Source organism: Sapajus apella, unplaced genomic scaffold (genome assembly GCF_009761245.1).
Source record: "Sapajus apella isolate SASKATOON/1434 unplaced genomic scaffold, GSC_monkey_1.0 scaffold25, whole genome shotgun sequence".
NCBI classification, from domain to species: domain Eukaryota; kingdom Metazoa; phylum Chordata; class Mammalia; order Primates; family Cebidae; genus Sapajus; species Sapajus apella.
In genome coordinates, this window is record NW_022436965.1 from 8,640,044 (window position 1) to 8,666,189 (window position 26,146).

Genomic DNA, 26,146 nt, shown 5'->3' on the forward strand with positions numbered 1-26,146 from the left:
CCGGGTTCAAGCGATTCTCCTGCCTCAGCCTCCCAAGTAGCTGGAATTACAAGCATGCGCCACCACACCCAGCTCATTTTTGTATTTTTAGTAGAGATGGGATTTCTCCATGTTGGTCAGGCTAGTCTTGAACTCGCGACCTCAGGTGATCCACCCGCCTCGGTGGCCCAAAGTGCTGGGATTACAGGTGTGAGCCACCGCACACAGCCGATCTTGCTTCTTATTTTGCCAAGAAAAAACAACCCTAGCAAGTGTACTTCCTCCAGCTGCCAGCTCCACATCTGACCACACACCCATGCCTGTGTCTGTGACTTCCACTCTCCGTTCACTGAGGACCGGCCGCCCGTGCAAAGGCCACTCCTGTACACACCCTGAGTCCCATCCTTTCTCATTTCTCTATTCCCCAGTAATCACTCCTTGAATAACATGCTTAGACTCACAGACTACAATTCCTCCCCTTTAAATCTACTCCAATCAGGTTTGCTCCCCATGTAGCTTAATTGGATGATCAGTTCTTAGTTCTCATGAATATGAGCTCTCAGCAGCATTTGTCATAAGGCAGCACTCCCTTCTCCCGGAGCCGTTTTCTTCCCTGGATCTCCAGAGTACCACACACATCTGACTTCTCTTCACACCCTTTGTCCACAGCTTTTCACCTCTTTTGCTGGGCATTTCTCATCTCCCCAACTTAGGAACATTGGTTTGGTGCAGGGCTCAGTCCTCGAATCTCTCCTCTTCACTGTGTACACTCCCTTGGTGACTCATAGAATCCCATGGCTTTAAGTGCTGTCCACACATTGATAACTCAAATTGTATTTTCTACCAGGATCCTCATCTTGAAATCCAGATGCCTCTCCAAGTGTCTCATCGATATTTCCAAGTGGAAACCTCTTCCAAATGGAAGCTCCTGGACTTTCTCTCCTAAAATCTGCTTCTCCCACAGGCTCCCCCTGCTCAGTTAATGGCAGTTCCATCCGTCTGGTTGTTCAGGACAAAAATCTTAGAGTCGTCATTGACTCTTCTTTCTCTCACACCCCATCTCCAACGCTAGCTCTAACTTCAAAACATATCTAGAAATTGACCATTTCTCACCATTTGTGACCACTCTGGTCCAAGCCACCATTATCTCTCACCCAGATTACTGCAGAGCCTCCTAACTGATCTTCCTGAGTCCACCATTGCTCCCATCAGCTTTCTTAAAACAGCAGTCAGAGTGATCTGGTTAAAATATTACTCAGAGAAAATGCCAAACTCCTTTCAAAGACCTGCAAGACCCTGTGTGATCCGGCCAGGACTTCGCCTCCTCTTTCTTTTCCCCCTGCTCATTCCATCCACCTGAGTGTCCATGACCCATACCCTTCAGGCCTCTGTACCAGTTCTTCCCTTTCCGACTTCTCCCGGATATTTGCACATCTTACTCCCTTGCCTCCTTTAAAATTTTGCATGAAAGTCATCTTAATGAGATCAACTTTGTACCTGGAATTATATTGCAGTCTTCACCCCTACACTTCCAATCCCCTTAACACTGCCCTATTTTTTTCCCATAGCACTTATTGGGGGAGGAGGGTGTGGGTAGGAAGGGTTTAAAATAAAATAAAATAAATGATTTCTCTCCCATGCTACATATTCGCCATGGGCAGCAGACACACTCTGTTCATTACAGCCATCCCAGGTTCCTGGCTGATGGAGCTGCCACCATCTCAAATGTTAGTTACTGGCTGCCCTGAGAGAAGGCAGAGGGAGCTCGGAGTCCCAGAGAGGCAATTATATGCTTTGCCTGAAAGACTTGTGCTAGGAAGGGAGAAAACTAGAAATATTGTATTTGATGGACAACATCAAATGATTACTAGGCAGTTACAAAACACTTATTAAATGAACAAATAAATCAATTCGAGGGAGTGACTCTGAGGTCTCTGCATTGAAGAAGTCTTATTTAGGAGTAATTAAGACAGGGAGAAAACATGATGTGGGAGTCAGTGACTAATCAGATGTGCCTGATGTGAAAAAGTCCAGTTTGGCTACCAGATTTTTAGACTGGGTGATGGGAGGAAGAGTGATGTCAACTAAAGAAAAACAGGCTGGGCGCGGTGGCTTACACTTGTAATCCCAGCACTTTGGGAGGCTGAGGTGGGTGGATCGCCTGAGGTCAGGAGTTCGAGATCATCCTGGCCAACATGGTGAGACCCCATCACTAATAAAAATACAAAAATTAGCTGGGTATGGTGGTGGGCGCCTGTAGTCCCAGCTACTCAGGAGGCTGAGGCAGGAGAATTGCTTGAACCCAGGAGGTGGAGGTTACAGTGAGCTGAGATTGCACCATTGCCCTCTAGCCTGGGTGACAAGAGAGAAACTTTGTCTCAAAAAAGAAAAGAAACAGAAACATAAGGAGGTACAAGTTTAGGTATGTTCCTATGTGCATGTTAGTAAAGTGTAAACAAGACATCTATAGTTTATTTTCAATTTTTTTTATTGTGGTAAAATACACAAAATACAGAGTTAACCACCTTAACCGCTTTTAAGTGTACAGCAGAATGGTATTAGTACAATGATCCTCTACTTACAATGGCTCAACTTACAACATTTTCGACTTTACAATGGTGTGAGAATGTACCGCATTCACTAGAAACTGAACTTCAAAGTTTGAATTGTGACCTTTTCCCAGGCTAGTGATATGCAGTGTGATACTCACAATCTGGGCAGCAGCATCAAGCGGCAGCTGTCAATCAGCCATGCCATCACGAGGGTGAACCTGGCTAATTTTTTTATTTTTTTCTTAGTAGAGACAGAGCTTCACTATATTGACCAGGCTGATCTCTAACTCCTGAACATCAAGTGATCCACTCACCTTGGCTTCCCAAAGTGCGAGAATTACAAGTGCTGGAATTACAAGTGTGAGCCACCATGCCTAGACAAATAAATCCTTTTAATAAAGATGGGCCAGTCAAGGTGGCTCAAGCCTATAATCCCAGCACTTTGGAAGGCCAAGGTGGTCAGATCACTCAAGCTCAGGAGTTGAGACCAGACTGGGCAACATGGCGAAACCCTGTCTCTACAAAAAAATACAAAAATTAGCCAAGCATAGTGGCATGCACCTGTAGTCCCACTTACTCGGGAGGCGGAGGCCAGAGGATCACTTGAACAGAGGAGGTGACGCAGATGATTCTGTTCAACTGGAGGCCAGTGTAAGTGTTCCAGGCACGTTTCAGGTGGGTGAAGCTCAGCTACAATGCTTGATAGGTTAGGTGTACTAAGTGCATTAGGAATTTTTTCACTTATGATGGGGTTATCAAGATATAACCCCATCATACGTTAAGAAGCACTGCACATTCATATTGTTGTGAACTCCCATCTCTACCATCCATTTCTAGAACTTTTGTCATCTTGCGAAACTGAGTACTTGTTATTTTCTAGAGTTTTTCTAATGGTAGTAGTCATTCAAATGGGTGTGAGGTTGTATCTCACTGTGGTTTTGATTTGGACTTTGCGCATTTTTTCATGTGCTTATTGGCCATTTGTATATCTTCTTTGGAGAAATGCCGATTCAAGTCCTTTGCCCATTTTTTAATAAGTTGTTTGGTTTCACCATGTTGCCCAGGGTGGTTTCAAACTCCTGAGCTCAGGTGATCTGCCTGTCTTGGCCTCTCAAAGTGCTGGGATTACAGGCATGAGCCACTATGCCCGGCCATTGACCTCACTTTTTGCTGGATAAAATCTATTATTTTGGCACCAGGCCCTTTCTCAGTATAATGCTTTTATTTTACAGGTCAGGCACAGGCGACTGGCTAGGAAGAAGATCTGGTTTCTGCTCGGAAGGAACGTCTAGACTGTGGTAGGGACACAGACGGTTATAGAGAACTTCACCAAATATGGAGAACAAGGAAGTGTTTTAGGGATATGCAAGTTAACTATTCTAAGCTATACAATTTGTATGAACAAAGTTGTTTATAATATTTCCTTATTACCATTCCAACATCTGTAGACTCTATAGAGATGTCATATCTTGTGTTCCTGATGGTTAAATTTAGGATGTGTTTTCTCTCTTTTTTACTGAATCAGTTGGATCAGAGGTTTTTCAATTTTATTGATTTTCTCAAGAATCAGATTTTGGTTCCATTGTTGTTGTTTCTCTCTCTCTCTCTCTCTATCTATCTCTCTGTCTCTGTCTCTCTCTATCTATCTATCTATCTCTCTGCCTCTGTCTCTCTCTCTCCCTCTCTTTCTGGGACGGAGTCTCGCTCTATCACCCAGGCTATAGTACAGTGGCGTGATCTCAGGTCACTGCATCTCCTCCTCTCAGGTTCAAGCAATTCTGCTGCCTCAGCCTCCAGAGTAGCTAGGATTACAGGCATGTGCCACCACACCTGGCTAATTTTTGTATTCTTAGTAGAGATGGGGTTTCACCATGTTGCCCAGGCTGGTCTCAAACTCCTGACCTCAAGTGATTCACCTATTTCGTCCTCCCAGTGCTGGGATTACAGGTATAAGCCACCATGTCCAGCCAATATTGTTGTTTTTCTGTTGTATTTGTTTTCTATTTTATTGCTCTTGACTGTAATCTTTATCATTTCTTTTTTCTACTAACTTTGAATTTGATCTTCTTTTTCCTAGTTTCTTAAAATGGAAACTAAGGTCATTATCTGAGAACTTTCTTCTTTTATAGTATAGGCTTTTAGTTCTGCAAGCTCCTGATGGCTGCAATTTGTGTTGGTTTTGTTCACTGATAAAACCCTAAAGCCTAAATTGGTCCATAGTAAGTCCTAAACAAATGTTTGTCAAATGAATGAATTGGTGCCTCCCTCTACCCAAAACTCCCTAAATGGCTCCCCATCTTACTCCAGATAAAGCCAATTCCTTACATAATCTTCATGGTTGTACACAATCAGGCCTTTGCTACTCTGTCCTCCTTTTTTGCTGCCTTTCCCTCAGCTACACTGGCTGTCTGTCAAACATGCCAGGCAGGATATGAACTCATGGCCTTTACGTTTACTGCTCCGCCAAGAACACACTTTCTCTTCCCTTCCCTGCATCCCCAACCAAGAGAGTGACATGGCTTACTCCTTCACCTCTTTCATGTACTTGTTGAAAGTCACATCAGAGTCTTTCTGGATGACCCTCTACCCACTTCCCATCCTCTTGCCCTATTACCATGCACTTCCCACTTTGTCTCCATAACACTTCATAGTTTTCGTCACCTTCTAAAAGCACTCTTTAGCCTATTTTTTTTTGTCCTGGCAAAAATGAGGTAGTATTTTTTTTCCTTTTCTTTTCCCCTCTTATCTTTCATCTTTCTTCTCCTCTCCCCTTCCTCCTTCTTCCTCCTCCTCCTTCCTCCTCCTCCTTCCTCCTCCTCTTTCTTCTTCTCCTCCTCCTCTTCCCTCCTCTTCCTCCTCCTTCTCCTTCTTCTTCTTCTTTCTCTCTCTCTCTCTCTCTCTCTCTCTGTCTTCTCTCCCTTTTCCTGCTATATCACCAGGCCTTGAGCATGTCAAGCTCATAGCAGGTACTCAATATATATTTCTTTAACAAATTCATCACTTACAAAAAGATCACTGTGGTTGTTGTGTGGAGAATGGATTGTAGGGGAGCAAAAAGGCACACATGAAGACTAATAATAAGGCAACTTCAGTATTCCAGGAAGTAGGTGAGGATGGAGAACTGGCAATGGTGGTGAATAGAAGTAAATTCCTTCAGTATACAGTTTTGGAGATTAAATCCATAGGACATGCTGATCCAACAGACAAGGTGAAAAAATCAGGGGAAAAGGATAACTCCTGGGATTTGGGCTTAACCAACTCCATGGTTGATGGTGTCATTTATTGAGATGGTGACACCTTGGAGTAGATTTGGGGGATTCAGTTTTGAATGGTTATGTTTAGGATGTTAATGAGTAAAACCAGGCAGTTGAATTACAGAAATCTAGAATTCAGAGGTAAAGTTTTGGTGGTTTTTAGAATGTAGGTGAGATTTCAAGCCATGAGCATGAATAAAATCACCTAGAGAGAACATATGGAGAAAACAGAAGAGAAAAGAGGAGAGGAGAGAAGAGAAGAAGAAAACAGAAGAGAAGGAAAAAAAAGGGAGGTGAAGGGAAGAAGAAAATAATGAAAGAAGAGAAGAGAGAATAGGAAGAGGGAGAACAGAAGAGAAAGAAGAGGAGTGGAGCACTGAGGGCCAAATTCTGAAAAATGCCCACGTTTAAAGACAGAAGTGGAAAAGAGCAGTGAAGAGAGTGTAGTATCTCACAAGGAAGCCAGGGAAGGAAAGTGGGGACAGAGGGAGAGGCCAACCATGTTTACTGAGGCGGAGTGTTTCAGTAAGGGACAGAATATGTGCATTTTGGCTTTTCCTAAATGTAGGTCAATGGCCTTGACTAGAGCAATTTCAATTAGTTGGAGGGTGGAAGCCAGAGTATAATAGGCTTGAAGAGTAAATGGAAGGAGAAAGAGTGGAGCGAGCATGTATAGATAGGGGTTTCTAGAAGCTGTCCTGTGTGGGGAAGAAGCAGTGAGAGAGAAAAGGCCTCTCTTACGTAGGGCAGCATTGGCTCTGCAGCTGGGCTGAAGTGGGCATTGTAGGGGCTACGCCTGGGTACAGAGGTCATGACTCACGTGCAGATGTGCCGCCCAGATCTTCCTCCAGGGAAGCACTTGCTGTGCAGCTGCAGGGAATGCAGTCAGCTGACACCCTCTAGCTGTCAGCTCCTTCAGAGTTTCCCTCAACTGCAGAGAGCTGCCTCGTCCAAGATCATAGCCTTTCCAGGCCTCCTGTATCTGGTGACCCGGATATTGAAAGAGCCAGCCTTATTGCTGGACACTCTGCCCAAGGAGACTTGCTCCAAAGCTTCCTGCCAGGTAGGCTGAGGCTTTGCTGGGCCTCTTCATCCTCTACCCAATTCTGTTGACCTCCCTTCCCTCATACACATCTTGTTCCCCAAAATAAAAATTCCACCCACAAGAGAAGAGTCCAGATGTGACATCACCATTGCTTATGTTAAAAATGCTTTGGGATGTCCCTTAACACTGAGAGGGTTAGGTAGTCGTGCCCACCAGCAAGGCCGAAGCTTTTGGGCTACCAAGAGAGAACCAGAAATAAGGAAGGGCCAAGTCTTCTTTGCTCCTTAATGGTGAGACCAGCTGCACCCAAAACACCGTGTTCAGTTTGGAAGCCATGTTTGAAGAGACCCATAAACATCATCAAGCACTGAGTCCTGAAAAGAGAAACTTGGACAAAAGTGGGACTACAGTTCTTATCTTGTTTTTTTTTTTTTTTTTTCTCAGTTACCAGTCTCTCCGTGTTTTCTACTTTTTGAGGACCATGCAGCTGTTATGCATTGAGCTCTTGCACTGTGCAAGGTGGTGATGAAATGTGTGGTCTGCGTAACACATATGAAAGCTCTGTGAGAGAGGCGCTGTTAAGCCCCCTGCCCCGCTGCACAGACAGGCCTGAGAGAAGCCAGTGAGCTTCCTCAAGGTCATACAACTAGCAAGTGGCAGAGCAGGGATTTGAACCCAAGCCTTTCTGATTCCAAAGTTGTGCTCCAGACTCCTGCCTTTTCTCATCATACAAGTTGAGTATCCCTTATCCAAAATACTTAGAACCAGCAATGTTACGGATTTCAGGGTTTGGAATATGTGCATATACATAATGAGATATCTTGGGGATGGGACCCAAGTCTAAACACGAAATTCATTTATGATTCATATATGTCTTATATACATAGTCCAAGGTTAATTTTATATAATATTTTAAACAATTTTGTGCATGAGATAAGTTTGCATACATTGAGCCATTAGAAAGCACATGTGTTGGCTGGGTGCAGTGGCTTATGCCTATAATCCCAGCACTTTGGGAAGCTGAGGCAGGCAGATCACCTGAGGTCAGGAGTTCTAGACTAGCCTGACCAACATGGAGAAACCCCATCTTTACTAAAAATACATAATTGGCTGGGCATGGTGGAACATGCCTGTAAACCCACCTACTTGGGAGGCTGAGGGAAGAGAATCACTTGAGTGTGGGAGGCAGAGGTTGCGGTGAGCTGAGATCATGCCATTGCACTCCATCCTGGGCAACAAGGGCGAAACTGTCAAGCAAGCAAGAGAGAGAGACAGACAGAAAGGGAGAAAGAGGAAAGAAGGAAGGAAGGGAGGGAGGGAGAGAGAAAGGGAGGGAGGGAGGGAGGGAAAAGAAAAGAACGCACAGGTGTCACTGTCTCAGCCACGCATGTGGGCACTATGTGGTTGTGTGGCATCATCATCATTCCTGACTAAATGTAGATGCTACCGAAAAGCAATCATTTTCCTGTACTTATTCACACATAAGTACTCACGCAGTGAAAAGAATGATACAGTATTAATACAATGAAAAAATGTGTTCAGTGTAAATAGACAGCACAGTGGCATCGCCAGAATACCCGTACCAGCTGTCAGACAACAGCAACAACAAACAACAGGCTTTCAGCCACAATGCTGTTCTGATTAAAAGGTTACTGTGTACTGAAATTTACTTTATTTTTTTATGTGAGGAGAAGCATCCAAAGCAGTGGGGGACCAGGAGGTGGGTCCCTAGGATGAGGAGGCATTCTGAATAAACCGTGTGTTGTGCACCTGCATTTTGGCTATGAGCTGTCACATGAGGTCAGGTGTAGAATTTCTCACTTGTAGCACCATGTTAGTGTTCCGAAAGTTCTGGATTTTGGAGCATTTCAGACGTTGGATTTTGAAGTTAGGGGTGCTCAACCTGTACTAAGCAGACAGATAGCTACAGTAAGGCTGTTCCGAAGCTTGGCAGTGTCTTCACCTTTTCAGAGGAAGAATCCTAATGGGTGAGGGTAACCCACCCAAGGAGCTGGTGTGTGGCCCAGAAACACAGAGGCTCAGGAAGAGGCTCTGGAAGCCCCCGAGTCCACTGAAGGTGCTGAGACAGTGTCACGGGGACTGGGATGAAACTGCAGCTGGCACTGACTAAGGAGTAACCTTTACAGTGCAAGATGTGACCACAGGAGAATGGCCTGCCAGGGTCCAGGAAAAGGGACTCCCCAAAGCAAGAACTCAGGTCTGTCCCAGCACTGCCCCTGCAGGTCTGTGTGAGAGCAAACCTGCAGCCGGGGTCGCAGGTAACTAACTGAGCCCTGTGCAGATACACCTGGAACCTCTGTTTTAAAAATGACCCGTGTGTGTGTGTGTGTGTGTGTGTGTGTGTGTGTGTGTGTGTGTGTGTGTGTGTGTGTTTTGAGATGGATTTTTGCTCTTATTTCCCAGGCTGGAGTGCAATGGTATGATCTTGGCTCACCACAACCTCCGCCTCTTGGGTTAGTGATTCTCCTGCCTCAGCCTCCCGAGTAGCTGGGGTTATAGGCATGCGCCACCACGCCTGGCTAATTTTGCATTTTTAGTAGAGACAGGGTTTCTCCATGTTGGTCAGACTGGTCTTGAACTCCCAGCCTCAGGTGATCTGCCTGCCTTGACCACTCAAAGTGCTGAGATTATAGGCGTGAGCCACTGTGCTTGGCCCCATTTCCTTTTTCTTTCTTCCCTCCCCTCTTACCTCTTTATTCCTTCCCTCCCTAGACACCCCCTCATCAGTGCAAGCTTAGCTAATTATGCCCTTACCTGAGAAATCTCAGAGGCTAATCTTGAAACAATCCAGGCATAGTGCCCCACTCTTCCCACTTAGGGGGAGTCATGAACAATTGGGTCAAAATCAAGATAATACCAACCAGACTCCTGATGAGCAATTAGCCAAGGTAGCCATCAGAACAAGACACACAAGCCCAGTACCCCGTACCACTCCCGCATGTCCCCCATGCCAGGTTTCCCTTTAAAAACTCTACGGTACATTATAAAATGTGAGAGGGTACTTTACAATGCTAGCTTGCCATCGTCTGGGTTTGCTGGCTCTGCCTTTCCTCCCAGCAACCCTCGCCTCTGGCTTTGCAGCAGCAAGCGGCTGAACCCGGGTATAGTTACACAGCCATGTTCTTGGGGTGCAAAAGAGACACCGGGCTCTTGATACCAGCCCCAGCTCTGATTCAGCGCTCCTGGTGCTATAGTTCAGCTTTTCTACACTGTCCTATGCACAGAGCCAGGCTGGTGAGGCTGCGGGAACGTCCCGGGATCCTCAGCAGTCCCATTTCTCCTGGTAAAGAAGGACTGCTCATCTCTGTGCAAAGCATCTCTGCCATCTCTCATCCTCCCTCCCCTTCTAAGCAAGAAAACCTGGCTGAAGAGCAGAAGCCTGCTTTCCAGAGTAGCCGTGCCTACAGCCCTCACACCTCTGCCCCTCCCTAACTAGCCTGGGCACCTGGGGTGGAGGTGGTGGGGGGATGGGGGTATCAAAATAGAGTTTGTGTCTCTGCAAAGCCAAGGATTGGGGCTGGCCCAGACACTTTCATCTGATGAGGCCCAGCTATTAGCAGATTGTTGATACTTTTTATTCCAAATGTAAGATTTCCATTCTACATATGTACAAGAATGTCATTTGCTTCACTGATGTTTTCAAACATGATGACATAAAATTGCTCAAAGTATGCCTTTATGTTTTTATACCTTACTTATAATTTTGTTTCTTTTTAACTCACCCGGCCCCTACTTCCCATTAGATTCACCAGAGATTTTCATGGTCTTTTCAAAGAATAGACATGCTCACCTTCAATACAGGCAAAACCAGGCCACAGCTCACCCTGCCAGGAGAATCCACACCTACAGAGGGGATGCCGCGCTCCAGCAGCCCTAAAAGAAATTTCTTTCAAGAAACTTGGCTTCATACCCGTGGCCAGAGTGCTACGAAGAGAGGTCTTCTCTCGTTCTGTTCCGTGCAACAGTTGAAAAAGGAAAAGGGAGGTGTGTTTTTAGGGAAACCTCAAACGCCCCTCCACATCTCCTGTGAATTACCTCTGTGTTCAGGCAGCCGAGCTAGACAGCTGCAAGGAGAGGCGTCTGTTTTTGATGGGGGCCTTGGAAAGAAAAGGCCCCTTGTACCCTGGCCAACGCATGTAGGTGGTGTGACCTGGGAGGACAGCAGAGCCAGGAGCTCCCCAGCTGCAGCGGAAGCCAGGCTCCCAGGGGCAATGTTCCAGTGAGTCAGAGGGGGAACTGGAGAGCCGGGAGGCCCCAGCCTGGTCCAGGGGGAAACAGGCAGCACCTGCCCAAGGCAGTGAGCAAGGGTCAGGGAATATGGGGGACTCCCGACGGGGGCAATGCCCCTGCCCTCCCTTTCCTTTTGCCTTTTTTCCCTCTCCTCTTCTCTTCTCCTCTCCCTCTTCCTCTCCTTCTCCCTTCTCTCTCTCTCTTTCCATCTTCCTTCCCTCCATCCCTCATTCTCTCTCTCTCCCTTCCTTCCTTTCTTCCTTCCTTTTTCTTTCTCCTTCCTTCCTTCCCTCCCTCCCTCCTTTCCTTCCTCCCTCTCTCCCTCTCTTCCTTCCTTCCCTCCCTCCCTCCCTCCCTCCCTCCCTCCCTCCCTCCTTCCTTCCTTCCTTCCTTCCTTCCTTCCTTCCTTCCTTCCTTCCTTCCTTCCTTCCTGTGTTGTCTCTCTCTCTCTGTTTCCACTAATAACAGAGAGGAATGTTTTCCCTTTTTTTTTTCTTGACACTGGGTCTCACTCTGTTGCCCAGTCTGGAGTGCAGTGGTTTGCTCATGGCTCACTGCAGCCCCAACCTCCCAAGCTTAACTGATCCTCCTGTCTCAGCCTCCTGAGTAGCTGGGACCACAAATGCGTACCACCATATCCAGCTAATTTTTAAAAATTCTTTGTGGAGGTGAGGTCTCCCTATGTTGCTTAGGCTGGTCTTGAACTCCTGGGCTCTGGTGATCTTCCTGTCTCAGCCTCCCAAAGTGCTGGGACTACAGGCTACAGGCGTGAGCCACTGCACATGGCCCCAGGTTATTCTTCTGTACTGCAGGGTGGATGCAGTGTACAATGTTTTTCAACTGTGTTTGACCAAGAACAGAGCTAACCAGACTATGAGATACAGTCTTCATGTATATCTCCTCACCGTGTATATAAATCTAAAACAAAAATTACATGAAACTTCCGTGTGTGAGACACTTTGATATATTCTATTCTCTTGTGTTCTATTCTGAAAAGAATATTGGTTGTGGCTCACTAAAGTGATTCCCTGTCATATTCACAGATTGTGTCCTGCAGTTTGAAAAACACTGACATAGTAAAGCTCAACAAATGTTTGGTGAGTAAATGAATGATGGAACGAATACCTGAATATTTCTATCTCAACATCAGCAAAACAGAGGGGCTGTACTAGATAATTTCTTAGATCTCTTCATTATAAATACTGAGGTTGATGCCTTTGTTTTTAAATTTCCAACAGCTTCGCCATGCCCCTGGGCTCTGGTAAACCTCAGTCAAAGGGATTCCCATGGATACAAGCAATCAGAGGGTTCTTTTTCAATATGTTTATTCACTAATGATAAGCAGTGCCTTCCCTTCTTACCTCCCCAGACCTTCCATCCCTGAGCCCAGAAGGCCCAGAAAAGTCAGAAGGTAAACCTGAAGTACAGAAGATTCCCAGAAGACTCATTTATGGTATTCTTCCTTGATTTTCTACAAGTTCCCAGGGCTGAGGCGGAATGTGGAAGAGGGAGGGCCCGAGGTCTCTGTGGCCCTGAAAGGTATGCTAGTCAGTGTGGGCCAAGGCAATACGCTGCTCTTCCAGTGAGAATATGAATCTTCAGCCTCTCGTACCCTGAGGGCTCCATGAGCCCCATCCACTGCTTGCGGCTTATCCTCCCTTGGCCAGGCCAGGGGCTTCTGGCGTCATCCGGCAGGGCCACTGCAGTGCAATGTGGATCTTGAGAAGCCTGGAAAGGGCTGGTCTTCTGGTGAGTTCCAGAAGTGGCTCCAGTGACCACCGCTCCAGTAGGACCTGGCTGCAGCTCATCCACAGGGCACGGCCTTCAGAGAGCTTGAGGAAAAGCCTCTAGTGGAGACCAGAGGTGGGTTCTCTGCTGTTCAGGAGGTAAAGGTGACTCCCCATCTCATATTGTTAGCTAATACTGATTGGGCACTTGTCCATCCCTTGTACTCTGCAAAGCACATCATCTCATTTAAACCCCACAACAACTCTATAAGCTAGATATTAAATATTATTATTAGCCATAATTTACAGGTAAAGAAACAGGGGCACAGAAAGGTTAAGCAACTTGCTCACAGTCATGCAGGGTGATAGAAACAGGATTTACCCACATAGCTTGATGCCAGAGCCTTCATACCACATCGCCACACTGTGCAGCCTTCACCGGGGCAGGTGGTGTTGAGTTAGTGAAGAGAAGGCATTCTACCTGGCACTGTTCTGCAGGAGGTGGCAGGAAGTACTGACATGTGATGTCATTGCCATATGTGATCCCACCCAGAGAGCACGAACCTTCCACCCTGTCACAGATCGCCACATGTGCCGAGTGTTGCATGCGATGAAGTCCCACGTTTATGATGTCACTGCTCTAGGAATGTCACTGGCCTCAAAAAAGGCTGCTCGGTCAGTCTCTGTGGGAGTGTTTGGTGCTGGGGAACAGAATCAGAGAATGTCACCCTTCTGGAAGCAGGGTAATGGAGGACTAGCATTATGGAAGAAGAGGGATGGAGGAAAGCTATCAGCAAGCTCACAACAGCTCTAGGATAAAAATAATAAGGGTTCTAATTTATTGAAAAACCACTATACAGCTAACAGTAGACCAAATGCTTTCAAAATGTGGTTTCCGGTCATTTCACAACCCTGTCATGAAATTATTCTTATTCCCATTTTATGGATGGAGAGCATGAGGCCCAAAGAAGTTAAGTCAATGGACCAAGATCATTAAAACAAACAGAAGCGGGATTTAAAGGCAGGCCTTTCTGACTCTAGATTGTGTCCTGAGTTCCTGTCCAATTCTGCTTTCCTCACGTGTATTCAGACTCAACAAAGTTTGATGCCTGAGAGTAAAACAATATTTAAAGTCTCCACCATGTATTGGCCACTTACATGGCTCTATCACTCCTCCTCAAGGAGGAAGGGCTGGGGCAGGAAGAAGGTTAGATGGTACTTTGCCAGCCATTCATGCTGTTTGGAAGCAGCTCAGGCAGCGTGCTGTGATGACCGCTGGCAGCAAAGTGTGGGGAAGAATACAGGCCAGTGTGGCTCATGCTCCACCATGTCACGCCACTCCACCCGTTCAGTCCACGTCGTTGACAGGCACCACTGAGCTCCTGCACCATGCCCACCAAATGCCCTTCTCCTTTGTGCTCCTCCCTCGGTCTCTCCTTTTTCCTCTTCCTTGACAGGCAGGCAGACCCTTGTTTTCACTACTGCCAGTCAGCAGCTCAGGGCAACTGCCAGATAGTAGAGGCAGACTTGCAAATGATAACAAATACATAAAAAGAACACCTCTCTTGTTTCCATGCTAAGGAATTGGGCAGAATGATACAGATTTCAAATATTCTTAAAAGCAGGAAAAGGATGTGGCCTTAGGGAAAGGCGCTTCCACTCTCCATGCCTGGTGGGTCTTATAGTGAGCGTTGGGGAGATTAAATGAGTCGGTAAATGTGCTTGTGCTGTCAAAAGAGAAACACATCTAGGAAACGAAAGGGATTCCTGTTCCTTGGAGTCTGAGCAATAGGTTGACCAGTGGGAGGATAGGCAAGACCCGGGGCTCAGATCTGAGGCCTGATCTGCACCTGCTCTGTGCCATTCATTAGGATGGCGAAGTCTCACATAGATAAGAGGCACATGGCACTTCAAAACAGCATTCTTAAGATGGCTTGCGGGACGTATCAAGGTAGATGATTCAGGGAGCTTAGGGGCTTATGTATACCTTGTCTCTTGGCCACCAGGCCGCTCCTAATGCCATTCACCACTAGGTGGCCGATCCCTTCAAGACACCATACCAGTAAGACGGTAACACCAGTGTGTCTTGAAAACCAAGGAATCACGTGGGCAATTTAACATGGACGTCCCAAGATGTCTGGTAATTACTGAATTGTTACAGTTTCTAGAAATAGAGCATGTTGGAAAACAGGCTGTCCGGGCTGGATAAGGAAGAGGTGATAAGACTGTGCAGGCATTTCGTGGGAACCATCTCTCTGGGCAGCAAGGCTGAGGGAGAAGAATGCCTTCTGGAAGAATGACTATCGTGATCACAGATACACAGGTCACATAGTCTTGGGGAGGAGGGACTAAAGGTTTCCAGAAGGAAATAAGGGTGGAGTCAAGCAAAGGTCAAGCATGCAGGCTGTGAGGGACAGCATTTGGGAATCTAGTGTGGTAGTGGTTAAGAGCGCAGACTCTGATACCTTGGTTCAAATTGCAACTCCACTATGTAGGAACTGTGTGGCTGTGGTCCTTAAGATGCCTATGGCTCTGTATCCTTTATCTGTAAATGGGGATCACACTGGTAGCTGCTTCAGCAGGATGTGATGAAGATTAATTGGGGCATTGCATGTGTCATGCTAGCATAGTGTTGGCACTAGTAACTGCTCGAGAAATGTACCATTGCTGTGAGGCTGGGAATGGGTGGGACTCACACGTACACACACAGGCGTGCACACACACACACACATTCATCCCAGCTTCAGCTTTCGCCTCCACAGCCTCCTTCACCAGTCAGTGAGGAGTTAGGTTCTTTCTTGCCAAAGCTATCTGAAGCCCGGTGCCTGTTCTATATGGACACTTGGGGTATTTTGATCAACCATGTTGGGATGTGGGGTGGTGGCGGCACTAACTGATAACTTGGCTATGGGAGCTATTTTAAGTGTTCACCCTCTCTCCCCATCCCATGCCCTCCCCCAATGCCAATGGTTCTCAACATTTTTTGGATATGGCCCCCTCAGGAAATGGATGGCTGCTAAGGATCCTCTTGAGAACAGTACATGTCCAAGTTCTGCACTTTATTTCAGAGGTTCTATGGACATCAGGATTTGAACCCTATTCCAGATATACAAACTCAAAGAACTAGAGGTATGTCTTTGCTGCCTGCCTCTTTCCTCTGAAACCATGCCTTAAAAATACCAAGGGGATAGAGAAACCTGCTTCTCTGGATCCCACTCTGAAAACTGCTGTTCAGAAGAGATGCAGCTTGAACAGGGCCACAGGGATATAAAAGAAGCCCTGGAACCATGTCTTCTCTAAAAACAAAATCATCAATAATAAATTGGAAGAATCAATATTGTGAAAATGGCCATACTGCCCAAAGCAATTTATAGATTCAATGCTATTCCCATTAAACTACCATTGACATTCTTTACAGAATTAGAAACTATTTTAAAATTCATATAGAACCAAAAAAGAGCTTGTATATCCAAGAAAATCCTAAGCAAAAATAATAAAGCTGGAGGCATCACACTACCGAACTTCAAACTATACTATAAGGCTACAGTAACCAAAACAGCATGGTGCTGGTGCAAAAACAGGTACATAGACCAATGGAACAGAATAGAGAACTTAGAAATAAAACCACACATCTACAACCATCTGATCTTCCAAAAACCTGACAAAAACAATGAAGAAAGGATTCCCTATTTAATAAACGGTGCTAGGAGAACTGGCTAGCCATATGCAGAAAATTGAAACTGGACGCCTTTCTTATACCTTTCACAAAAATTAATGCTAGATGGATTAAAGACTTAAATGTAAGACCCAAAACTATAAAAACCCTAGAAGAAAATCTAGGCAATACCATTCAGGACATAGGCACAGGCAAAGATTTTATGGTGAAATCACCAAAAGCAATTTCAACAAAAGCAAAAATTGACAAATGGGATCAAATTAAAGAGCTTCTGCACAGCAAAAGAAACTATTATCAGAGTAAACAGACAACCTATAGAATGGGAGACATGTTTTTTAATCTATCCATCTGACAAAGGTTTAATATCCAGAATCTACAAGGAACTTAAGCAAATTTACAAAATACCCACAAACAATCTCATTAAAAAGTGGGCAAAGAACATGAACAGACACTTCTCAAAAGAGGACATACATGCAGCCAACAAACATGAAAGATGTTCAACATTACTGATCATTAGAGAAATGCACATCAAAACCACAATGAGATGCCATCTCATGCCAGTCAGAATGGCGACGATCAAAAAGTCAAGAAACAGAGATGCTGGCAAGGTTGTGAAGAAATAGGAATGTTTTTACCCTGTTGGTGGGAATGTAAATCAGTTCAACCATTGTGGAAGTGATTTCTCAATGTAGTGATTCCTCAAAGATTTAGAAACAGAAATACCATTTGATCCAGGAATCCAATTACTGGGTATATACCCAAAGGAATATAAATCATTCTGTTATAAAGATACATGTATGCATATGTTCAATGCAGCACTATTCACAATAGTAGACTTGAAATCAATCCAAATGCCCATCAATGATAGACTGGATAAAGAAAATGTGGTACATATACACCATGGAATACCATGCAGCCATAAAAGGGAACAAGATTATATCCTTTGCAGGGACTGGGATGGAGCTGGAGGCCATTAGCCTCAGCAAACTGGCACAGGAACAGAAAACCAAACACTGTGTCTTCTCACTTGTAAGTGGGAGCTGAACAATGAGAACACATGGACACAGAGAGGGGAATAACACATACTGGGGCCAGTCGGGGTAGTACGGGGCGGAGAGAGAATCAGGAAAAATAGCTAATGTATGCGGGCTTAATACCTAGGTGAAGGAAGGGTTGATAGGTGCAGCAAAGCACCGTGTCCCACGTTTACCTGTGTAACAAACTTGCACATCCTGCACATGTACCCCAGAACTTAAAATGTAAAAAACCTCATCAACAGTAACAATAGCTAACATCATCAACAGTAACAGTAGCTAACTTTTCTGGGTATTTGCTATGTTCCAAACACTAAGCTAAGTTCCTTACATGCATTATCTCAGTTAATCCTCCCCAGACTTCCACGATGGCAATAATATCCTGGTCCCTGTTTTGCGGATGAGACACTAAGGCACATAGAGGTTAAATAACTTGCCCAAGATCACACAGCTAGTGAGTAGTAAGATTCAATCCCAGACCCAGATCCTGCTGTCAAGCAGTATAGTTTGTGACCACCTAGTGACATCACAGGAACCACACTTCCATCTCTTATTTTAATGTCCTGAATGTTCTTCCTTATAAATGCACATTAGACTTGAGTGGGTAAAAATTCTGAACATACTGAGTCTTCTACCCCGAGCCAATCCTCTTCAAAATGAACCTGCATGGGAACCAATGCTGAAAGTGGAAAGAGACCACAGACAGGCCTGGCATCTGTAGGCGTAAGGTAGAAAACTGTCTCCCTGCACCCCTACTCCCAGTTAAAAGGCTGTGGGCATCTTTGAGCCAATGACTGGCTGCTGCAAAGGATTCTGGGAATCCCAACCCCTCACAGTTCTGCAAAAACTGAGCTTTGCTCAACTCACCGTCCTGCAAAAGATGGGTACCAAAATAGGGAGGTGGGCATACAGGCCAAATATTCTGTTCTGCCTTCCAGGAAGGAAAAACCGTACTGTCCAGGAAGCTCACAAGTGACATGTGGCCCGTGGGCATACAAGGGGTAAAGTGAAGGATGGACTGCTCTGTGGAAGGAAGGAGTGAAAGTGAACAGGGAGGCATAGGGCCATCTGCAGGAAGACTTAGAGGAGGGAAGGAGGGAGACTGGCTTTGGCAGGGAGGGGAGGCAGGAGCAGAGGGAGCTGGAGGATCGGTTCAGGCAGTGAGAGAGGGCAGCCCCACTCTATTTCCCAAGCTGCTTTCTGGATGCAGGCAGGAAGGTTGAGTGTATTACACTGGCCCCACCTCCAGAGGCTCTCTCTGCAGCTGCTGGACTGGACACAAAGTGTGAGAGACAGAGACACCATCTCTGCTGATTTGTACTCAACTCTGGTTCCTGTTGCTGAGAGCCCACGTGTCACAGAAGCCAGGGCAGGGGGGCCCACACTGCTGTCTGCATTTCCCAGGTAAGCAACTGTCTGTGTGTGAGCCAGGAATGGAGAGCAAGGCCTGAGAGCTGTGAGCAGAGGAGAAAGCAGGAGGCGGCTGCTTGGGATGGACTGTAGTCCAAAGTGGAAGGAAAGAAGAGGGGTTTGAGCGGGGTTGCAGCAAGCCCTCAGGGTAGGCTTCTGCAGAGTGTTGATGGATGTATGAGGTCGGGGAGTTGGAGGCTGCATTTGGTCCATTGCTGCCTGGCAAGTGCAGAGAAAGTTCCAGCAAAGGACTATGCTCTGACAGCCTCCAGGGGCAAGCACATCTAGAGAGCAGAGAGGCCAGCTATACCATGGCACCAGTGTTCCTCTTCCAGGCCAGGTATAGTTATGCAGACTTTGCCAGAAAATCCCTCCCTGAGCCTCTGCCTGCCTCCCGGTCTTCCTGGTGGCCAAGAGCACGCCTGAGGCATCAACAGGAGAAAGAAAGCAGGACACATTCGCTGGGGACATGGCTAAAAGAAAGTCTCCTGGCAGGCTCTGGAGAAGGGATTGGTTAGCTAGTGGAAGGCTGTGTGCCACCCTAAGGAGGCTCCCCTGTGGCCCAGAGGAAGACAATGAAACACAGGCTGTGGAAAATAGGGTATTTGTACTGGAGGTGGGGTGGGGAGTGGGTAAAGTCAGTGATCTGTGAACAGTGCCACAGAAACAGGCAGTATGCCATCATAGAGAAAGAAGGAGACCTAAGACATGCGTTTCATACAAATCCAGCATCCCTTTGCTGTCCCTGATGGAGGACGCACATCCTTGGATCAAGCCTGCCGGTCTGCTAAGTTCTATGAAGTTGGCTAGTGGTATGTCCCCTCTGTGAACTACACATTCACTCCCTAAGATCCACTGTGCTGAGCACATGTCCGACCTGGGCTCCTGTCAAAAGGCATGCCAGCTACCTTCTGCCATGTGATGGGTGAGGGAAGCAGTGAGGGAAGAGGAGTGGTCCCTGGGCTTGGGGCACAAAGGGACATGAGATGCTGAACTCCAGTCACAACTGCAATGTGTCCTCCCTCCATCCACGGCTTCTGTATCCAGAGCAGAAAGTAAGGATTCCTCCCTACTGCTTCCCCTCCATACACACAGGGTAACTGGGCTTGTGATCAGGCAGACACTGGGGAAGAACAGTTGGATGAGATAGGGACAGGGTAACTGGAACAGCCAAGTACAAAGATCATTCCTTTTATCCCTTCTGAGATGGCAGTGAAAGGTGGGCAGAGGTAGAGAGAAGGAGCTTTCAGAAGGTAAATAGTGACTAATACTCATGAGCACCCCAGGCAGTAGCCTCTGTAACACGGGTTCCAGCTCTGATGGGCAGCCACTGGCCTCTCTCTTTGGTGGAGGGCAATCTGGGTCAATGAGAGCAGGGAGGAGCCCAGCAGTGAGGCCCTGCAGCCAAGGTTCCTTGGCCTGGAAAACACAAGGGGCTTTGATACCTGTAGAAAGCCACGGCTCTTCACCCCAGGATGCTGTAGCTGCTCTTGGGCAGAGCCCAGCCCGAGAGCAGGCCTCAGTCTGGAGGCCACAGCTGAAAGCGAGGACAATTTGGGGCTTAACATAATGGCCTTGAAATTAGAGAGAAACCCCACTGCTGCTGTCTATGAGCTGCATGGCCTTGGGCAGGTAAGTAACTTCAAAAAAGCTCACTTTCCTGGTCTGTAAAATTGAAAGAATAATATAATAATAGCATCTATCTTAAGGTTTGCTGTGAGGAATAAATGAAATCATGTTTGTGAACCACTCAACATAGTACCTGGCTCATAACGTGTGTCCAGAAAAACGAGAGTTATAATACCCCCTCTGGGACTCTCAGATATTTCTCTCCAGACTAAAGTCCCCGGAGAGACCCTCAGTATCCTGCCTCTCAGCCTACTAACTCCTTTAAAATATGTCACTCACCCAATCCTTGTTAACCAGTCCTCCAGCAGGCTTTCTCTGTGTCTTTAAGCTAAAATAAAATAAGTTTGAAAATAAAACCCACATGGCTCCCATGTCTCATGCCTTATAGTTGAAATCCTACAGCCATGCTTCTTGAGTCGGGAGATGTGTACTCCAGTGGGCATGTGTGGCATGCCATGGGATCAATATGGCACACTTGGGGGAAGATTAAACATTTAAACCCAAGGTAACTTGAAAAACACTATTTTCTGTAAAACAAACACAACATAGAATGTAAACTCTCCTGAATGTTTATGATGAAGCAAAATTTCAAAGACAGGTCAAGCTCTCAGTGGGCATCCTCTGCCCCCTGGGTGCTTATGGGTAGCCTCCCTGGCAGTTAGAAGTGCCTCAGAAGTTTCAAGGGCCTGAGAAAGCCTGGTTAAGCTGTGAGGGGCAGCTGGAGTCTTCTTGGGAACATGCCTAGTGCCTTCCTGACTCACCCTCATTCTCCTTGCCTTTGGAAGAGGTGGCCCAGGGCCTGAGAGGGATCCCCAGTTGACACCATCATGGGATGGCTGACTTGCACCCCTGGCAGGGACAGCAAGAGCCAGCCTGGTTTCCAGCTTCCTGAGTTGCAGACACTGTAAGTGCCTTAGGAGGACCAGCGCTTGCTTCCTACCATGTCATCGAGTTGTCCTCCATGCTCACAAAGGGCACATTTGGTTAGCAGTTGAGGGTTGAGCACCGGCATCTGTAGGCATAAGGCAGAAAACTGTCTCCCTGCACCCCTACTCCCAGTTAAAAGGCTGGGGGTATCTTTGAGCCAATGACTGGGCTGCTGCAAAGAATTCTGGGAATCCCAACCCCTCCCAGTTCTGCAAAAACAGCTTTGCTCAACTCACAGTCCTACAAAAAGTGGATACTAGAATAGAGAGGAGGGCATATAGGCCAAATACTCTGTTCTGCCTTCCAGGAGGGACAGGGCACAGCTGGCACCCAGTAATGTCCCACTCTGGCTATTCCTGACAGCATGGTCTCCTGGGGCTTCTTCTAGCAAGTGGGCTCTCCAGAGGGAATAAGGATGATTGGGATTTTCAGCAGGCTAGGTCTCTGTCCTCAGTGAGACTCAAAAATATGCCTCGCATGGAGGCCAATCGGAGACAGAGCAGTAGTGAGAACCTCAGTCCCTCTGGGCATGAAAGCGATCAAGAACATTCTTTGTGATTTTCTTTTCTCTTCACACTTTCCTTCTTGCAGGTATCCCGAGCTGAGCAAAGGTTCTTCCTCAGAGGAGCAGGCAATAGAAGCACCTGAACATCATGGCACAAGTGGACTCCCAGGACAGGTAGGAAGAGGCGTCTCCTCTCAGCAGCTTGACTGAGGAGGCTCATGACCCCCAGATACTGAGCATGAACTTAGAGAGTGAGGATGAAGGTGGTGGGGAGTCAGAAAAAGAGGGTACTGTTGACATAGTGGCCTGTCTAAGGGGCAGCTCCCCAGTAATATGTGACAATCCTGACTTGCCATGGCCCCATCCGCTAGGCAAAGAAGAGGAGAAATTCTCTGACTCCTTCAGTGCAAGGGGCATGGGGCAGAGACCAATGCAGATGTCCGGGAGAGCCAGCTGGAGCAGAGATGTGCCAAAGATCAGCGAGACCCAAGGCTCCCCGGGAGCAAGCACAGCTCTGGGTACCCTTCCCCGTGGTCTCACACACAAGCTGTTAGGTCAGCTGCAACCTCTTAGGGACCGATTATCTGCGGGTGATGATGGAGACTTGAGGGCAAACCAGGACGCAGCCTTGGATGTCCCATCCAGCTTCCCCAGCAATGGAAAGTATCTCTGTGCACACAAAAGTGTAGACACGTCCGCAGAGAACTCTTCTCTCTTGTGTTTTCCCAGGCTGGGGAGCAACTGGGACCTCCCCAAGCGAGAGACACCCACACCAGCCCAGGCGTCGGCCACCCCAGCCAGCTTGGCAGCCGCGGTGCTAGCAAAAGGGCGAATCAGCAGGAAAGTACAGAACCAGGTGGGCGGGCGCGGGGGCGGAGAGGCCGAGGCGCGTCCCTACAGGCGCCTGCGGGGCGGGAGGGCCTTCCAGGAGCCCAGCAAGCCGCTGAGCCCCGCGGAGACGCGCGGTGACGCCAAGCGCTACGCGTGCGAGCTGTGCGGGAAGGCCTACTCCCACCGCGGCACGCTCCAGCAGCACCGGCGCCTGCACACGGGCGAGCGGCCCTACCGGTGCTCCTTCTGCGACAAGGCCTACACCTGGTCCTCCGACCACCGGAAGCACATCCGCACCCACACGGGCGAGAAACCCTACCCGTGCCCAGACTGCGGGAAGGCCTTCGTGCGCTCCTCGGACCTGCGCAAACACCAGCGCAACATGCACAGCAACGACAAGCCCTTCCCCTGCTCCGAGTGCGGCCTGACCTTCAACAAGCCGCTGTCGCTGCTGCGCCACCAGCGCACGCACCTGGGCGCCAAGCCCTTCCGCTGCGCCGCCTGCGACCGCGAGTTCGCTGTGGCCAGCCGCATGGTGGAGCACCAGCGCGTGCACTCGGGCGAGCGGCCCTTCCCCTGCCCCACCTGCGGCAAGTGCTTCACCAAGTCCTCCAACCTGGCCGAGCACCAGACGCTGCACACGGGCCAGAGGCCCTTCAAGTGCGCTGACTGCGGCGTGGCCTTCGCGCAGCCCTCGCGCCTCGTGCGCCACCAGCGCATCCACACCGGCGAGAGGCCCTTTGCTTGCACGCAATGTGGCCAGGCCTTTGCCCGCTCCTCCACCCTGAAGCGGCACCAACAGATCCACTCCGGGGAGAAGGGATTCCTCTGTGCCGAGTGCGGCAGGGCCTTCCGCATTGCCTCTGAGCTGGCCCAGCACACACGGATGCACAACGGAGAGAGGCCCTACCAGTGTGAGGACTGCGGCCAGGCCTTCACCCGGTCCAATCACCTCCAACGACACCGAGCCAAGCATGGCACCTGCAAGAAGGAGCCCATCCCTTCCTCCTCTGACGAGTGAAGACAGCACCATCGACCTCAGTACTTGGAACCTTCCCAGGTGAACCCACTCACATGATATTGCCAGCCAGCCACACCGGTCAGCCAGGCCTCCCAGTAGGTCGCCGGTCTTGAGTGGTCGGTCCATTTGATTATGTATTTGATCCTTCGAATAGAAAGTCACTACCGAGAGAGCACCCAGGTGTGTGGTTTCACATCAGTGGTTCTGAGTGTCAGAGGTCATAAGCAATTGGAAAAGGGAAGGACAAAGTAGTGGGAGCTGATTAAGGTTTAGTTTCTTGGGTTGGGGGACCACAATCAATCAGAAACTGCTTCTAGAATTACATGCTTGGGACTGTGCAGGGCTCCGGGCATAAGGTGAGGAAAAAGACTAACCCGTCCTACCCTCAAAGCTGTTTGCAAATAAAAGGCATGAGGGGCTGATAATTTTTAGAGAAAGGTGCTTTTTGGTTTTCACGTAAATAAAGGAATCCCCAGAAGTGGTCCCTACGGTGAACTCCCCCAAAGCAACAAAGCCTTTGTGGGACGGACTCAAGCCCAGCCCAACATCCCATCATTTCACTTGACTGCAGACATGGCTTCACCTTAGGGTATATCTGTATGGGCCTTGCCTTTGAAGTAGACAAGGCCTTCATCTTAGAGAAGGTAGTTGATGTCCTATTCCAGTTATTCTAGAAGTTCAGTACAGCGTTAGCATCTGAAAAAGAAGTCCATTCCTCTTTATAGTGGAATTTAGTAAGTAGATTGAACCTGAATCTTATCCACAAAATTCATATGTGCCTTCTCTCTGGCTGTCTCTTTTCCTGTTTGTACTCTGAGGGCTTAAGTTATATGTGATATTTACAAAGTAATTGGTTCATTTACAGAGAGACATGTAGAATTTCTCCACAAAGCCTTGACCGTGGTTCATGAAACCTTTTGATTCAATTTAAATTTGTCTGAATTATTAGCCTTGATTTAAAGTAAATAAAACACCCTTTGCCCAAGTGCCATTGGCTTGTCTGTGTTTCAGAATATTAAAACCAGGTATGAAGGCCTACATGACTCACAGTTATCTGATGAAGTTATTTCTGTTTGCATTACTAACAGCCATTCTTCAAAGTGTATTGATGCATATAGTGATCTATATAAAGTCAGTAGTTCTTAGCACTGAACCTCAACTGTGAGGAATCTATGACCTTCACAGAGGTCCTTGGTGCATGCAGGCAAATGGCACTTCTCATCTTACTGAAGTTAAATGAGATATTCACAAGAAAGCATAGTCTCCTTTTTTGGGGGAGTATCTTCAGTATATTCCTAGAATTGCCACCAAAGAATGCCAAATCTGAATTTCTCTTGGGTTCTACCTGATTTGGACCTAGGATGTGACCTCTAAATAGCATTCTCATGACATATAGGGGCACCAAAGAGAAGTAAGACAGACGGAGAGATAGATATTCTTGTGCCTTGTTCAATCAAGGTAACCTTAATAAAAGGGTCCACCCCATCCTTTACTGTTGATGTGACATTGAGCTTCAGCTTCTGCATCTGCATTGGCAAAATAGAAGTGTAATAGTAGGTAAAATTTAGAGTGATCCTACTATATGACAGAAACATTGGCTGAATGCAAAGCCGTAAATGGGTAGGAAAGTCAAAAGATGAACTTGTGACTATGAAGAGAGCAAAAGCTAACATTTTTTGCTAGGTAATCAATAAAATATTTGAAGACTGAAGGATCATTCCATTTCATTGTATCCTTTCTTGAAGATGGTCATTAGTATAGGTTTTACAAATTTAAAAATTTGGTTTTGTTTTGTAATTTTTAAGGAGTTGTTCCCCAAAGCCTAGTTGCATAGGAATCACCTGGGCTGTTTGTTAACCATGTAACTTGCTGAACCCTAACCTTGACTACTGATAAAGCCTGAAGTGTGGTATCTATGTACGGCTTCCACATGGGCATAACTTTGGAGAAGAAGTCAATGTACTTGTTAATAGGCAGAAAAGCTGGATTTGCTTGTGCTGGGTATCTTTGGTGCTATATACTATGTTTCTGGAATATAAGGGGTAGAATGTACTGACTAGGTCAAAGAGAAGTTGATAATCCTTCAGGCCTATCACAAAACAAGTCAGATTTTAAGGAAAATTGTCCCAATTTTCACACCAACTGCAGTTCTCACACCAACTGCAAGGGTCATGCTGAGTAGGTATTTGAGAAGAAAGAAATCCCATTGGAACCAGTAGTCACATATCACTGGACCAGACAGTGGTACACAAGTGGAAAGCAACAGTGCATGGAGTAGACAAGAGAAACCAACCAGCTGTGAGGT

General features: G+C 47.1%; 1 protein-coding gene across 1 annotated transcript; it reads left to right on the plus strand.

The window, feature by feature from the left end:
- The first annotated feature begins 17,679 nt into the window (after window positions 1–17,679).
- ZNF648 (zinc finger protein 648) lies at window positions 17,680–25,552 on the plus strand. Its single transcript, XM_032291219.1, is given in 2 exon segments — window positions 17,680–18,922; window positions 22,076–25,552. A coding segment is annotated over 1 exon segment (1,704 nt). The 5' UTR covers window positions 17,680–18,922; window positions 22,076–22,137; the 3' UTR covers window positions 23,842–25,552.
- Window positions 25,553–26,146: the final 594 nt, after the last annotated feature.